Source organism: Corvus kubaryi, unplaced genomic scaffold (assembly GCF_017639235.1).
Source record: "Corvus kubaryi isolate FWS band 111438036 unplaced genomic scaffold, C.kubaryi_AGA036_p1.0 65360, whole genome shotgun sequence".
Lineage (NCBI taxonomy): Eukaryota > Metazoa > Chordata > Aves > Passeriformes > Corvidae > Corvus > Corvus kubaryi.
In genome coordinates this window covers 187,058-204,978 of record NW_024581941.1, presented here as the reverse complement: position 1 = coordinate 204,978, position 17,921 = coordinate 187,058, and the positions used below count along the sequence as shown (strand labels likewise).

Here is a 17,921-nt window from a genome sequence, read left to right as displayed (position 1 = left end):
GGAAGGGATATTAGTGACTTTTTTTTCCCTTTAAATATTTTTAGGTTTATTGGTAACCACACTGCACTTGTATAAAATATGCTGGTCTGCTCTGTCAATACTTGTGGTCATGACTAAGACAAGCTCCCTGACATGGGATTCTCTGAAAGAAATATTACAAAAGTGAAGAGTGAAGTTTTAATAGGCTATTCCATGTAATAGGAATATTTAATTTACTTAATTGATGTATTAATTAAATATACTATTCCATGTATACCAGGTGTCACTGAGGAAGACCAACAGCACTTGGCAGAAAAAAGTCTGTATTAATTAAGAGGAACAATACTAACTGGAGAGACAGAAGAGACATGTGGAAGGGGATGCTGAGAGCATGACTGGAGATGTACTCCCAGTGGGGAGGCACACCATGCCCGGGTGGGGAAAGACATGTAAGACAAGGAGCAGTAGGTGAAAATAAGTAAGAAGCCAGGAGCAGCAGAAAGAAATTGTGTGCAGGAGCTCCTGCACTGCCTGCCACCTCACCGAAGGAACTGGGGTGATCCAAGGGTAACCATGACAAAAAGCAAGGGAAATTTGTCCTGGAGGCAGAGGGGAGACAGGTGTTTCCTCCAGGTGCCTGTTAGAGTGTTATGGTTTGGAGTGTTCCTACCCAGCATCCAAATCAGCAAGCAGAATGTCATGTTATTTGGCAGTAAGTTATGAAAAAAAAATCCCCAAGTTGAGTCTGCTTTGCCTGCAACACCACATGGCTTAAATAAACAACCCACCAGTTCCTTATAGCCTTGCAACAACAGTAGTTGGTAAAGGCCAAATTTTCTACGTTTTAGCCAGTAACGAGAGTTTCACTCTTCCTGGTTCCTGCATGCCTCTACTGTACAATTTATGTTTTCAGCAGAGTAGCTCATAGCTCCTACAATTTAGTCAGTGCCACTGAACAAACTCCTCATGACTGTATTTTTTTTTGTACACTTTGGTGTTAAACATTTCAGGAGACAGTCCCCTTGGGCTCCCCACAGGTTATTTCACAGCTTAGCTTTGCTGAAAACCTTTGTCCCACATCCAACTTCCCCCTAAAACTTCCCTTAATTCATTTCAAATAAGTCTCGTTATTATAATGCTCTGGTACTTCTCACTGAACATACTTTCTTGTTCCCTAAATTCATTAGGTATTAACTCAGCTATTTTTTGTTGTTGTTTTAAATAGCTGTCTTAATAACTTGTCCACACCAATTTCTTTTTAATATCCAAAGTTAACTACAACATTCACATTCATTTGCAGAACTGCAAAATAAAGTACTGCAACAAATTGTGTTCTGAAGGCAGCAGCTACTATAAATTTAAGACAGTATTGGGTAAAGATGATTCTAACTATTGTAAACAATAAATACTACAACACTTAGAACCACTCAAAGATGCCAGATACATCAACGGAGAGTCTTATAAGAAGGTTAAAGTGACCTATTTTACTTGAAGGCAAATGTCAAATCTGTTTCCAATCACAATCCCATTTCTCCACTGTTAAATAAAAAGGTACTTTCCCTCCACTTCTCAGTCTGTTCTCTGAAGAGAACCTGAGCCCACTTCTACAGGTATGGCAGGAAGACAATAGAAGTGTTAAGTCTTCAGGTTCCTCAAGTTTACAAATTCCCACTTTAACACACAAACAAGGACACTGGGACACCAGAAAAATTGCAGATCTAGACCAAAACTACTCTTTTAATGGCTCTAGTCTTTACATTCTCCCATCTTCTACCCAGTAGCAAGTTACACAGGCAGCCTGAGTGTTTCATTCCCTCAAAATTATCTTTTCTGCCCTATCAGCAATCAACTGAACTTTGAATGCCCCTTCACAAAGCCAAGGAAAGCTGCAAACAGGACACAGACAAGGAGAAAGAGAAAACTACTGATAGTAATCAAAGCCTACTGTACTTGAGAAAACAAGCCCTAATTTTCTGTCTGGTTCCTCACACCCAGCACCCTTCTGACATAAAAGACATCTCTCAGCTACTTAGTTATCTTATTTTAAGATGTCAATACAAGCAAGATTACAAATCTCTGCAGACATTAACTAGGGCACTATATATTTGGTACTGCCCCCAGATTTTGTTTTCAATGTGCATCAGCCTGTTTGCTAATTTATACTGTAAACACCTGATAGGTCGTAAGGAATTGTGGCTCTCAGGGATGATAACCTTTTGAGGCTTTTGGTACGTCCTGCTGCATGTCAAACTCTCATAGAACAGACGTTTCTTTCAGACACAGCAGGCCCAGTATGACAGCACAGATGACCCAGACCATAGTTAAAATCTATAGTGCAGTATAAATTGTCATTTCAGGGCAAGACAGTTGATATGTTTATTCTAATGATATTTCTTCTATTAGGAGAAACTTTGCTTCTCAGGAAAATAAAAATATCATTTGCAATGAATTTATCTTAATCATAAAGCAGCCCTGAGAACACTCCCAGGTGAAATCTGCCCTGTAACAAGACATGGACAAGCTACAAATAGGCACAATTAGTGAACAGATTATCTGCATACACTGCTAACATGTGCAGTCTTTATGTAATTTAAATCTTTCGGCTTTCATCCCTTGAAGTTGACTATTATACAGAGAATTAATTCTGCATTGGTGCATAAAGATGTTCCTGGGGAAGAGGTCTGGGGTAATGACTGACAGCAGCAGCAACTGGAGAGGACTTGAGTAACAATCTTTTATGGCTTACACATAAAAATTCAAGTATCACAATACAAGTAACAGGGAAAGTTCAGGAGTTCTCAAGGATACCAAAGTCTGAGGTGAACCCCGCAGTGGCTTCCATTACTTCTGCCCAAGAAATAAAAGTAACTCTGACATCCATTCTCCATTAGGAGTGCTACAACTGCAGCTACACCACCAGGCAGTTGTGCTGCAGCTGTGGTTTACCAACACAAGGACCTCGGTGTGTAAAACACATCTCTCTGAATGTCACACATCAGATTAACTCACCCCAATGAAGCACAAGCAGGTGAAGATGACTTTTTAACTGACAGCTTGTAAAAACACTAACATTGCAAAAAGGAAAGAAGAGAGGGGGAAAAAGCCGCAAAAACCAGAACATACACATCCCCCCTTCCCAGTACTATAAATTACATGGGTATTTCTGAGTCTTCCACTTATCACTGATTTTTCTGGATTTAAACTGCATTTCATGTATTCAAACAAAATGTCAAACATCAAGAACATCAGAGAGCCCTAATATTATCAAAAGCAGCAAGTCAGCTTGTGTTCAGTTTGTGCAAGCTGGATATTTACATCTGCCAAACACAAAAACCCTAATACAATTTAATGCCTAATCTTCTATTTGCCAAAAAGGCACAGATTATGTTACAATGGAGGCACCTATAGGGGAACTGCATCTGGACTCTGGCATTTTCTGACTTAAAGCTGAGATTCAACATTAGGTCCCAAATCAGCAGAGATTTCAGTAAGGTTAAAAAATATATACAGCTAAAAGATCTTTGAAGGACTGAGATAAACTGTTGCTTGTATACAACCATTGAGTAACCGTAATATGTTAGGATCTTTTTAAAAATAAAAATTTTAACAAAAGTTTTATAAATCCAAGAACTTCAAGTTTGTTTACATCCAACTAAGTTATTCACAACCAAAATTTATCTGCAATTCAGCTTGAAATATCTTTTTTGTAGACTTATCAATTTTCATTCCCGAGTATTTTAAAACTATTTTAAACTATTCCTGTTTTAAAAATAGGAATTCCATTCCCTATGCAGGATCAAATTACAGAAATAAAAAAACAGATAGAAACTGAACTGAAAAGCACAGTGAAAGATTAGCCAGTAGTAACACTTACACAGCATTTGCCAAAATACCTATTAAAAGGCATAATAATACTTTCACCAAATAGGTAATACAATAAAGAGCCTGAATATTAATAGTAGCAAACTTTTAATCTTATTTTCTTTCCAAGCTTGCTACTTACTGTAGAAACCCAAATCTGTCTGTGACTTTGTAAAGACGGTAGTCAGCATCTTCCCACGGTTCAATCTGAGCACCCTCACGTCCCTAAAGGCAAAGGAAAAAATAAAAAGCCAAATGATGTTTTATGACACAATAAATTAATACAATTAAGACAGCATTTAACCACTCAAAGCATAACCTTTGGGACATGGTGGCAGGAAGTTAGAGGAGGGGGAGGAGAACACCAGTCCTAAACTGACCAGCCAGGAAAAAGGAGAGCAGCACACCTCTCCCAGCCCTTATGAACAGTATTTTCATCACAGGAAATCTCTTTTGGTCACTGCTGTACACAGAATACATTTCAACCAGAGTCATAGTAATCCCACACCTGTTGTTAAACTCCACAATAATCCATCAAGGTCCCCACAGAGTGCCTTCTACTTGTTCCATTTTCCAAGTCCATCTTTCCTGAACAATCACTTGCAAGAGCACATCCTGCAGACAGTCCTGAATTAACGTCCATGCTGACTTGCAGCAGCAGTCAAACAATGCAGCACTGAGTTTTCTCTCAGTGATGCCTTCATTCATGTCCCACTCTTCTATTCCAATTGCCAATCTTGCAAAAGGTTTGCAGAAGTTTAACTCCATTTCAGCCCTATCTACATCTGGTATGGGCTATACACAGGTTACTGGATACGAAATCAGGCCACCACTCAGAACAAAAAGTGTATTGGGTTTGTGGGGCCAGGTATTAGTAGCAGGGGGCTCCAGGGGTTTCTCTGAGAAGCCGCTGGATACCTCCCCCACATCCAACAGAGACAAAGTCAGCCAGCTCCAAAATGGACCTGCTGCTGCTCACAGCCCAGCCCATCACTGGAGCAGGTTTGGTGGCAGGACTTGTGACCCCATGGGGAACTCGCACTGGAGCACCTGTGCCTGAAGGACTGACCTTGTGGGAGGGACCAGTGCTGGAACAGCTCATGAGGAACTGCAACCCATGGGAAGGACCCACACTGGAGAAGTTCATGGAGAACTTCAGCCTGTGGGAAGGACCCCACACTGGAAAAAGGCAAGAGTTTAAGGAGACAAACCCCCAAGCAGGAGGGAGCCACAGAAACAACGTGGGATGAACTGACCACAGCCCCCGTTCCCCATCCTCCTGAGCTGCTCGGGTGGAGGAGGTAGAGAAAATTGGGAACAAAGTTAAGCCCAGGAAGAAGGGAGGGGAAGAGATAAAATGTTTTAGATTCAGTTTTTGTTTTCTTATTATCCTATTCTGATTTGATTGGTAATAAATTAAACAGATTTCCTCAGGTCAGGTCTGCTTTGCCCATGACAGTCATTGGTGAAGGATCCCTCCCCTAACCTTATCCCAACTCACAAGCCTTTTGTTCTATTTTCTCTCCCCTGCCCAGCTGAGGATGGCAGTGACAGAGCAGCTTTGAGGGGCGTGTGGTGTCAGCTAGCCAGACAGGAGCATGTTTTCTTTATTCCAAGGTGATCCACTCACTCACCTGCACACACTGTGCAAACACCAGCAAGTCTGGCAAATAAAACATTTCATGATCTCTACAAACACAAGTATTGCTCAGTTCTCCAATGACACTTAAAAGTCTGTAAGTGGTACAAAAATACCTGACTACAGTGTAAGCAATCTAGGTATACTCTGTGCCAGGCTTGTCCTGACAAGGGGTCCAAGATCAAACATGACATGACTAAGGCATTTCATTAGTTCTCCATAACAATATTAGAAACCATACAACTCACTCATCTTTTACTTTTTCTGCAATGATTTCAGTGTTTCTACTACTATAACCAAATACTAAATAAATAAAAAGTAAAATGAGAGTCTTTCTGATCTAATAGATACACTGAGCATCCTCAAACACCCCACTTTCACTATTTCTCATACAATACACTCCCTGAAATAGTCCCAAAGTAACTTGCTATGCACCTGAAAAATTAGTTGATTGAGTCATTACCCAGAATATCCCCCATGGAGGGAGAATTTAATTCACCCAGAGGCCAGTGTGTCATTAAACATCAGATTAGTACCCGACAGAGTATTTTGAACAACAGCTAGCTGGAATAATGATTCAGTTTTTAAACAGACATATTACTAAAATTCATTATAAAATGTCTTTTAAATTATTAACAAGTTCACTTACTCTGTCATACTTGGCAACTATTTCTGCTCGTTCCTGGGCAAGTTTGATAGCAGCATCCTGCTCAGCATCTGCACCTGTAGAGGAATTAAAATAATGCTGTTCAGATTTTCTCCCTTGTGAACAAAGAACTGCAGCCAAATACTTGGAAAATAAACTTCAACGTCAGGGAGACTACTTCAGTGGAGAAATGCCAAAACTATTGTGTCAAAGCAAAATATGACCTTGGTGCATGTCTTGAATACTGCTCAAAGCAAAGTACAGTTACTGCACAGCATCTTAATTGCTGGTTGAGAATATTTCTGATTTTCCACCAATGCAGATATTAAATACAGTAAAAAAATAATTCTGCACAACCCACTAAATGAAGGACTGAAGAAAGTACTGAAAGCCACTAGAACTGGGAATTCCACATTCTAATAGTCAGAGAAAGCTGAAACATTCACTGCTGGCTTAAAACAAATGTGTGAACTATTTACAGGATTTGTAGAGGTATTAGAATGCTGAAGAAATATTGCATGGCTTCTTCTTAGAAATTGCCTAAAACTTATTTCTCAGAAAACAGGGAAGGGGAGTGTTACAGTGTCAGAACTGTACCTTGGGCAACCCCAAGCTGGAAGAAGTGTAAGGATATGACAACAGGAAGGCTGACAGGCAAGAAGAAAAACAATGTGTGAGTAAGCATTAGACATGAGGACACTGCAGATGCAGCACTTAGTACATGAGTGGAGTTCAAGTTTTGGTAAGTCCTGTTCCCTGAGCAGAGACTATCTCTAGAAAATGGACAGGACCAGAGAGCACCAAGAAAGGAAAAGTTGTTTGTTTGAATACCCAACAACAGAATGTACTTCAGTATCCCAAATGTAATTATATCAAACCAATGAGGTAAATCAGCCTTAATTAGTAAGTTTGTGAAAGATTCAAGAGTTGATTTCTTTTGATTATTAAAAAGCAATGAACTTCAGATAAAGCAAGGATTTTAAAAGGTTTAAAATACATTTCAACCTAACACTGTTACAAAAATAACTCCAAGCATGTGTTTTTCTTCACTGTCTAGTTCATGGCAACATAACGAACTTCAAGAATTGTACATACCAACCATCTGGGCCATGAAATAGAAAAACAGATCAGATATTACAGTTTTCTACCGTATGACATTAACACAATTATTTGTTCAAACCTAGTGTTCCTTTAATAAAGTTTGCCTACATATTTCTCAACATTTAGACAAGAAGTTGTGCCAAGGTGGCCTTCTAAGACATCTGTTAGAGATTTAGCATGGTCTCTGCTTGCTTTCACTCCAAGTTTCTCCAGGGGAACGCAAAGAGAACCTCAGTGTGACCCACCACAGACACAAGACCCACCACAGACAAGCACCAGCATTCAGACAACAGCACTGCTTGTCCCAAGCTTCCCCTAGGGGAAAATCTGGCTGCTTCTATAAATCTTTCATTTATGATCCCCAGAAGTCACACTTTGTTACCCTCACCTGGTCCCCTTTTCCTGGCCAGCATCATTTCCCAATCATATTACCCCTGTTTATTAGCAAGGACACAGAGCTCTGTCATTTCTTCCAGTGTGTGGCAGAACCAGCACACATGTACTTACACAGTTATTTGAGGGAGGGGGGAAAAAAATAAATAAATAATTCAATCTGCTATATTTGGAAGCTTTACATCTCTGAGCCACCACACGGATAAATAATTTCCTCCCTGTAAGGTAAGAGGTAAGTAGAATCATTTCACATTGCTCATATTTTGGTTCGTCCAAGCAGAACACTGCTCCTCCCCTGCTTTCAGGTGCCAAATCCACATTTATTCCTAAGCCTGAAGAGGACTCAAGACACAAAGCAGTTTGGGCGCAGGTGCGCTTTCCCTGACCCAGCTTTACAGCCACTGCAGGGCTCTGTGACCCCGGCTGCCCACGGGAGCTCTGATCAAGGCACAGCTCCCACACCCCCCCGCAGCCCTCCAGAGCCCCTCCCCAGCCTCGTCACACAAAAGGGCACAGACACAACTTCACACCACTGCCAGGACATTTCAGCACTATCTCCTCCTCCAGCACAACTACAACAATCTGGCTCCTAATCTTTACTAGCTGGCATAGCGTGTCTACTAAACTGACAATGTCCACTAAAGCTACCAAATCAACAGTGACAAAAAGCAGTGGATGAACCCTGGTTTTACTTTCAAAGTGAGAAGATAAAGGAACTGTAACCAAAATTAAATTGTGTTTTCTTTTGTAAGACAGATCTGTGCTTATAACAAGTCTTTACAGAAGACCAATTACGGGTTTTTAAAAAGTAAACTTTTAACTTCCTTAGAAACCTGACATTCCTTCAGCAAATTTAAGTACTACTTGACCCTAATCTCCACTTCTCCAATGGACAGATGTGGGGGAAAAGCTCCCTTGTTTGAAGTACACCTGCTGCTGAGCTTCAAGAAATAGGGAAAAAGTCCTATCACTAATTTTCAGGCAAAAGAGAGATTAGATTTAATTTGAGAAAGAGTGAAAGAGTGGCTGAATGTAAGTGGACAATACTGTAATACACAATAGTCAGTACATTCACATAGTATGTAGTCAATACATTTTTTTAACTAAAAATGGCTTATATTTTTATTTTAAAATGTGCTCAAAAGGACATGCACAGATCTTCAACAACGCAGATAGAATAACAGTGTAAGCTCAAAAATAGTTCGAACTTTTGCTTAAAAGAATGCCAAACTGTATTTGCACCAGAAAGCAAGTTCCTGATTTATGCTGAAAACGTGGCCATGGCTTACCATCCCTTCCTCTGCATAAGCAATGTGTGAATCAAAATTTGGCATGTTCTGTGTCTCATGACAATTCAATTACATTTAGTGTGTAAATTATCATATTCATTGCCTTTAAAGTAATCCTCTTTGCTTTCTGCCAGAATCATCTTAACCTTCCAGCTGCACTGAGATAGTTCAATACTTCACTAATCCATCAATACTGAAACCCCAGAAAACAGCCTGAGATAGGGACAAGAGGTTATATTTTGGGAGATAAGCATTAAACATGATTTTTCTTATAAGAGGAAATATTTAAATATCTCCAACTTAGAAATTACACAGTGATTCCTGATAAAGTAAAAGCTAAATATGGGAACAAGAAAAAGTCTTCAGCACGAAAATACATCACTATGAAATTGAAGACAAGTAACTGCTATCCTGAAGTCTTATCAGTTTTATTCTGTGTTATCTCAGTGAAAGCAGTTAAAGATACAACACAAGTATGATTAAATTTACTAATTAAAAGTTAGCATTACAGATTATACAGAAAACAATGCCATCTAAGTTGAAGTTGACATTAATATATAGTCAATTAAGTAGTATGGAGAACTGATTTGAACTAAAAAATAGGGAAATATATTAGCAATGACCTGATGATAAAATCTCTCAATGATGGGATGCTGAACAGCACTTTCAAGTCCCCCCAAAAATCAGTCAGGCTTACAAGGCATAAGCAGTATGGTTAAAACTCTGCCCAGCAGCAATCATAGAATGACAGGTTGGAAGGGACCTCAAGGACCATCTAAGTCCAAGCTTTCTTGGCAAAAGCAGAGTCTAGACAAGATGGTCCAGGCACCCTGTTCAGCTGAATTTAAAGTGTCCAATCTTTGGGGATTCACCACTTCCCTGGGGAGATTATTCCAATGGCTGCTCTCATCGTGAAGATTTCCAAGTGTCCTGAATCTCCTCAGGAACAACAGACATAATGCAAACTAAAAACACGTAACACTATGCTCTGTTAATGCTAGACTACCTGGAAGAGACCAACTGCTATAAGTGACATTTAACAGCAAAACAATGGATTCAAGTAAAAATAAACACTACTAAAGAAAAAACAAGGTTGTGGCCTACAAATAGATGTAGTTAAATTCTGACTATTAGCAAAACTTCTGAAGGATCCTGCCCCTTACTCTTGCTTTCGTGCCATCTTCTCCCTTCTGTTCCCCAGGGAGGAACAGCAGGTGTCTATGTAGGCACCCACAGACACCAGAGAATCTCGACCCAAAGACCCCCTATAATCCACCTAAAATCTGTAGGTCGGGGTAGGGAGAAAGTAAGGGGAAAAAAATTGACAATAATGTAATTTAGTATTCACTTAAATCACTGAGCTAAACACTGAGGATCCCTCTTGCAGTCCCTGCAGTAATTCAGTTTTCCAAAATAAAGGAGCACGAACTGGCAGCACTATCCCTTGTGTTTCCAGCAGTCAAAGAGGAGCTGAACAGCCTGTGACAGCCTGGCAGCACCTTGGCTACTCCTGGCTGGGGTGGCTAACACAGAGCCCGTAGTTACACCTGGCTTTTATCACAGCCTGGCAGAACTGAGCTGCTGCCAAGGGAGAAACAGCCAGAAGACAGTAAAACACTGGTCTTTCCCACAAAAAGAAAAGCCGCTGCTCTACAAGGTTTACTAAGTATCTGTATTTTGAATTGTTTGTCTAATCCTACATGGCTCCTAATCCTGTTCAGATACAGAACTGCAAACCAGTACGGCACAGCTTTTTTTAAAGTGATCACCATGTGCAATCCACTGAGCACATTATCTCCAGTCCCTGCAAAAGTAGTCATATGACTTACAGAAATGGTCTTTGGGGTTACTCACACTCACTAGAGATAGTCTCTCCAAAACAGTCTAAAAAATGACTAGACAGTATCTCACCTGGAAAAGGTAACAACAGCCAAGGACTAGCTCCCTCATCGAGGTAGTATGAAATGAGTACCACCAAGAGCCTCAGCGAGTTCCTTACGTTCGAGGAAGGTACGAGATACACTGCAGTGCTCATGTATCAGCAGCAGCATAATAAACTGCCTCTTACAGATGTGCCATAAATTTAAGAAGAATCATAGATTTGTTTAGGTTGGAAAAGACTTTTAAGATCATTGAGTCCAACCACTACCCCATCGCTGCCAAGCCCACCACAAAACAATGCCCCCAAGTGCCACATCTACCTATCTTTTAAATACCTCCAGGGATGGTGAATCCACCACTTCCCTGTGCAGCCTGTTCCAGTGCTTGACAACCCTTTTGGGAAATAAATCTTTCCTAATGTCCAGTCTAAACCAACCCGATACAATTTGAAGTTATTTCATCTCATTCTGTCATTTGTTACCTGGGAGAGGAGCCTGACCCCCACCTGGCTACAGCCTCCTGTCAGGGACTTGTAGAGAGCAATAAGTTTACCCCTTGAGCCTCCTTTTTCCCAGGATAAACATCCCCAGCTCCCTCAGTCACTCTTCATAGGACTTGAGCTCCAGCCCGTGTCACAGCTCCATTCCCTTCTCTGGACATGCTCCAACACCAAAATGTCCTTCTTGTCATAAAGGGGCCAAAACTGATTCCAGGATTCAAGGTGTGGCCTCATCAGTGTTGAGTACAGAGGGGCTATCACAGCCCTGGTCCTGTTGGCCACACTATTGCTGGTACAGCCCAGGATGCCATCGGCCTTCCTGGCTGACTGGGCCCACACTGGCTCATGTTCAGACACTGTGGACCAGCACCCCCAGAAGCAATGCCTCTTTCCATGGGGCTGAGGCTCAATATACTAAGAGCATCCTGTGCAACCTTATCCCAAATTCTGAAAAGAGATTTCTCCCCGTTTTTCTCCTTTCACCCACCATCGCTGTCTCTCCAACTGCAGAGCACTCTAAAAACCACCCAAAAATTTAAAGATGTTAATTTGTTTCCCATTACTTTACTAAAATTCTTGCTTGTTTGCACATTACACGTTCCATTGCACAAAGAAATGCACTGGCACAAACTCCTGTCTGCAGGCACTACCACCAGCTGCTACGCATCTACACATTCAAAGCACACATCAGAGCAATAAACAAAGTCTCTGGTCATAGCAGAAAGTCCCTTAAATACTCAGGCTGTTTATTTTCCTTCCAGTTCATTCCCATAAACAACGAAATAAAAGCCATGACGTACACCTAATAGTATTTTGTTCTGGGTACACGATGTTCAAAAGGAAGAATCTTGGTAAATGCCTGCCCATCAATACTAAACCTGCTCTGAACAAAAGGCATTAAGCATCATTTATTATACTTTCTCTTTCTCTTCATGCAGAGAACTTCTAAAACAGAGAACTTCTAACAACAAGTGAACTAGTTAGTTAGAAAAGCAATCCCTTTTACACAGCAACACTTCCTCAGAAGTACGTATTTCCAGAAGTTAACTGAGCTACATTTCTTCCCCCTTACACATAATTATATACTTTAAACAGTATGAAGTATTTAAAACTTATCACTAATTTGAAATAAGATAGAAGTAAAACAGCACAATATAAACAATTAAAGACCAGTACATAAAATTTTACACAACACTTTACCAGTCTTTAGACTGTCATTTTCTTCCCAGTCCTTGTAGAGCTCTGTTTTAGTCTTCATGAAGACTAAATATGGTCTCTTTGCTTCTAGACCATATTCTAAATCAGTTTATCAAAAATGACCAGGGGAAAAGTTCTCCTCCTCCACTTGCTGCATTTGTTCCACACAACTGAGCCACTTGACACGTGCTCCTTTCTCCAGACACAGCCCCTCTACAGCTCCATGAGCTGCAGGGACTCAAAGATGCCATTTGTTAATGCCAAGTGTCACGAAGGCACCACGCTGGTGTTCTCCAGCCCAGCCCACAGCCCTGCATTCCAGCTCATAATAAACAAAAGGATTTGAACAAACAGCCTCAGAGGCCAGGGCTCCTGTAACACATCACTGTTATACTCTTGGGCAAGAATTCTTAATGGTGTTTTCCAAGTGCTGCAGGAAAAGCATCTTACTGAAAGGACTTACTTGAAATGGGGCTTGAAGTACCCTCTTTCTGACTTATTACCTAAGAAACCATGAAATTAGGTAACTCTAAAAATACAGTTTAGATTTCTGTAACTGGCATTCCCTACATGCAGGATGGAGATTTTACATTATTTTCTTATCAAAACTCCTTTATTGCTCAAGATATATTGGGGACCTGAAACATCCAGGACATCAGGAATTGGCAAGAACGCTTTTGACGGTAAAAGTGCAAAAATTCAGGAGTAAAATTGGTAGAAATCATCTGCATCCTGAAAACCAGATCCCCATACCAAATATTCCAGGACAAACACACGAAGCCATTCTCCTGAACAGACTTTAGCCCTCACACATGCTCTCTCACACAGACATTCTGCTGCTGATGCCTGCAGCCAGAACCAGCCAGCTCCATATCCTAACCTAAGCAAGTCAGGGCACATACACTACCAGACACTTTGTGAAGCCAGCTGAAAGACGACCAGTGGCACTGGCACAGGTTACCCAGGGAAGCTGTGGAATCTCCATCCTTGGAGATATTCATAAGCTGGGCATGGTCTTGGGCAACCAGCTCTGCACAGCCCTGCTTGAGCAGGGGGTTGGACCAGATGACTTCCAGAGGTCTCTTCCAGCCTCAACCCTTTTGTTCTTGCACTCAGAGAAGTGTTAAAATGCCAGGAACAGGAGATCTGATCAAGTGTGTCAGACAATTCTTTTTTCCCCAGAGACTGAAAAAGGAACAGTTCCTTCAATTGTTTTAACCTTCCTCCCCATATCGTCCGGCAAAGCACCAAGCCTGGAAATGAGCAGCAGCTCCTTTGTCTTTACCACTGATTACTGCTCATGGATCCCACCCAAGCCCAGGTGTCAATAGTTTGGTCTCTGGAATCAGTATGAGTTTAGACTAAGCCAGTGCCATGTCCACCACCAGGTACATTTCCCTCAAAGGCAGCATTTTCTGACTGCTGACACACACAACAGCAATCCTCTTGCTACACAGAAATAATCTTCCACTTTGCTCATAACAGAACTACTGAACTGGTTTTGTAAAACCAACTACTTTCTGTTTCCTTATCTGTGAGCGTATTTGTGGTGAGGATGAAAAGAACTCACATAGAGTGAACACAAGCACTTTTTACAGGTTAACTCTCTCACCCCTTCACCACTTGAAAACAACCTGCTTTTTAATATCACTGCTGTTCTTCTACCACACACTACACCCAGGCAGCAATAAGCCATATTACTGACAGGTGTAGATAGATAGATAGATAGATAGATACACACACTATAGCTATACTAGAGATATCTATACTGGTATTTCTCTTATAGCTCTCAAGTTTAGCATGTCTGGTTTTGCGAGTGTTTTCAAATAGACTTACACAGAGAAAAGGTGTTTTGGCTTAACTGAAATTTCTCTCTATTTCAAAGAAAAGACAAAAGCTAAAAGATAGAGTAAAACTCTTTGAAAAACAATATATTGCACTATGCATATGAAAATCGATATATTGCACCAAAAAAGCCCATTGCAACAGCAACACACATGCACTCTCCCCCTAATACTAGCATTCAAAGTAGACCCAATTGTAGTTTTACATGAGAAATGGGTAAAAAATAGGAAAGTAAAGATTTAACTTCCCTGAAGAAATGTGACGGAACTCTCATCTTAATGAAAAATCAAGTTTCACTATGGCAGAACTCTTGCAGTTTTGCAACATCCCCTATGAGACACTGCACAGTCACCAATGGAAAATGGTCACTTCAGAAATTAGTATAATTAACTGCTACTAAAACCCCACTCAAATCAATTTTAAAGTGATCCCCAAAGGACTCAAAGCAAGAGCAGGGAAAACCAGGCAGCCCTGCTAAGTGATATTCCACGGAGGAAGCCTGTGTCAAAACATGAAATGGGAATTTAGGAGTCTATGTATTGCATAGAATTTAAATCAAATACTCTGTCTTGCTTTTAAGCAATGATGGACTAAAGGACTTACAGAAAGTCTACCAATATTAATCAATTATTGCAATATGTCTATCATTTTATTTTTAATAACATAGCCTTACTAACACCTTTAATCAATGGAGCAATGAAAGCAGAAAACTCAGAACAAACCAGCAATAAAACAGAAGAAGAACATATTCCAATAAAATACAGCTTGGCCATTTACTTAGTCCTAATTTGCAATTTGTTTTTCTGTGTGTTTCATGTAAGTAAGTACACCTTAAAATTAGATCACTCCATCAGCAATGCCTACACCTAACCAGCTGGAAGCTGCAGTTGGAATGCTCATGTCATCACCTCACTACTGAGCCTTATGCAAGCTCCCACAAGGGTTACAAAGTGGAGTGACAAGAGCTGGCAGGGTTCTACTGTAATTCCATTTTACTAAGTGTTGTGTGTGCAGTCATGGGCCAGAAGATAATTAATTTAATGAAGGTTAACATAATCAGCTGCAAAGCCAGAAGAAACCATAATTGCCAATTTGCAGCAAGCTACACTGAAAAGAGTAAGCCCAATTTTGAACAATACTCCTTTCTTGAAAGGAAAAGAGGACAAAACCAACGCACAACCCACCCTCCTGGCCAGAACTCTGTCAACACAACCTGAAACATTTATGGCAGCTCTTAGTAGACTTAAATGTAAAAACTCAGGCTGGGTATAATTTGGGGCTTGCCAGTATGTAAAGACTGGTCTGACTTGTGCCACAACTAGCTAATGTCTTATGTCTAAGCTTAAGTCATCCTTTGTTCTCCTCTTCCCAAGGGTGTAGCTGGTGTCTGGCCTTTTCATTACAATTTTTCTGTTTTCTCCCTGTTATGAAAGAGCAGCATTGTGGCCACAATGAAGTGGTCGCTCACCTACACGTTTGTCTTTCAGGAGATGCAAACACTGCGCTGAGCTCAGTCATGTCAGCCCTCCAAGCAGCTGTTCCATGGGTGATGGGAGCAGATCTGCATCCTGCTGTTCCAGGGGACACAGCAAGCCTTGTGTCTGTAACACGTTATAAGCCAGCAGCCATGGAACAGCAGAGACACAGCCTTCATGGAAAAACACAGGAGGTTTTCTACTACATGGAAATCATTTTATGGTCTTCCACCAAAAGATTACATTTCTCAGAACTCCTACTGTGGCTAGAACTGATCCCGCTGTAACATATAATCTGTTTCTTCTATGGCTCATGAGTATTACTCCCACACTTCTCCTGAAATCCATGACCTTTCCCAGCACCAACCCTAGCCTTTACAATTATGTCTTAATAAAATATGCTGCAAATCAGCTGCTGCAGTAAATGGTAAGATCAGACACTTGACCTCAGAAGCAGTATTGACAGATAAAAAGCAGGAGTATTTCAGGAATTTGACCCTCAACCTAACATTAAGTCAAGGCATCCTTTCACATCAATGGCTTTTCAGGTACTGGTTATGATTTTATAAGCAAATTTAGCTGGAAATGTCTTTTTTTTGATCCCTTGTACTTTAAAAGTATATTATGCTTGCAGTTCCCAGAGGCTTTTGAAAACCAAAATATCCCTTCTGTGCACTGACGCTGCTCATACTTCTTTTAACCATGACAGGCTACTAAACACAACAAGCAAAACGATCCTTCAGTAAGATTGAACATAGCAGTTCTCTGCAATAAATTTCTTCTTCGTTTTCCCAATGCCGTATATCAGGATGACATATAAAAATCTTTTTTTTCCCCCAGCAACATAAATCAAAAGACCATTAAAAAATTCTCTGAAATTCTGACATTATTTCCGACATAATTTCAGATTTCCTGTTTTGAACATCATAAGTAGTGCTGGAATATGAATGTTTTCACAGCAGTAAGATTTGCAGTATCAATTTGAAGAGTAAAATGGTTCTAATATTTTAGATTCTGACACAAAGCAGAACATTTCATAACAAGAGCTATTCTTCCCACGTTAACAGGCTTATATTTAAATAGTTGCCACACTGCACTAATTATGTTAAGTCTCCTGATTAATCATTTTTCTCTCTGCATTAGTCAAAACTAATGAAGCAAACAATACTTATATTTTAAAATTCAGCATTAATGATGTGAAGTCTATTCCCAGTTTAAAACATCACCAAGACAACACTCATACAGACTCCAGATAAAGTTTTTTAAAAGGAGGCAGCTCTTTTAATTTTTGAGGAACCAGTTCATTTCTTCTGTAGGGCTAGAGAAGCTACAACAGTTCTCTAGTTATAAAATTTCATCTATATTGGTATCATTTTATACCAGCTAAAATAAAAAGGTTTGTTCTTCTACACAGATGACCTTTGAATACACTGACATACCCACAGTCCAGCTCATCATTTAATTACACAGCCGATTTAACTGATTACAACAGGAAGAAAAGGAGGGTTTGTTTTTGTAATAGATGCTATTCTGCCACTTAACAAGACTCAAGAGCTCCAAGCCAGCTCAGAAAAACACCAGCTCTGACTCAAGGTGGCAGGAGTAGAACTTGAACAGCATCATGGGGACGGAGCAGCAGCTCCCCCGACCTGCCCAGTGCTCACAGCCTCAGGGCTGGCACCGAGTTGTTGCTCAGCTGAACAGGCACTACCCAAACCTCGCTGGCCCATGCATGAGATGGAAAAGGAAGCGTTCACAAACAAGCAACTGATGAGCAGCTGCTGAAACCACCAGCTTCTACTCCCCAGCTGCACATGTACTACCAGTCTACTTTTCTGCCTTCTCCTGGAAGACACAGCATGAAGCACACAGGGATGAGTCCTTGCCCACAAGCGTAAGAAAACCTCCCTGCTGCCTCTGTTCACACCTGAACCTGAGCCTCCCAGGTGCTGAGCTACTGCTCTGCCTTTCTGGGCACAGCGTCTGCACGGGGAGACCTCGGGATTCATTTTCACACTTTAAGTTCAGTTTCACCCCCATACACAGCAAGAAAATAAAACCTTGAATATTGTGAAAGTTGTGGCAGGATGAAAAAGCATTTATTGCTTTATTCCAG

At 40.7% G+C, this 17,921-nt stretch overlaps 1 protein-coding gene across 4 annotated transcripts in view; it reads right to left on the bottom strand.

The window, feature by feature from the left end:
- Positions 1-17,921, bottom strand: part of LOC121673336 (USP6 N-terminal-like protein) — a 112,423-nt gene that overhangs the window by 53,960 nt on the left and 40,542 nt on the right. For 3 of the 4 annotated variants that reach the window (XM_042046559.1, XM_042046560.1, XM_042046557.1), the window contains 2 exons: positions 6,129-6,202; positions 3,983-4,065 (listed from right to left, as the gene is read on the bottom strand). In XM_042046559.1, the coding sequence (XP_041902493.1) occupies positions 3,983-4,065; positions 6,129-6,202 (157 nt within the window). Of the gene's footprint in view, positions 1-3,982; positions 4,066-6,128; positions 6,203-12,488; positions 12,658-17,921 lie in introns of those variants that run through there. The other variant, XM_042046558.1, reaches the window with a different exon arrangement.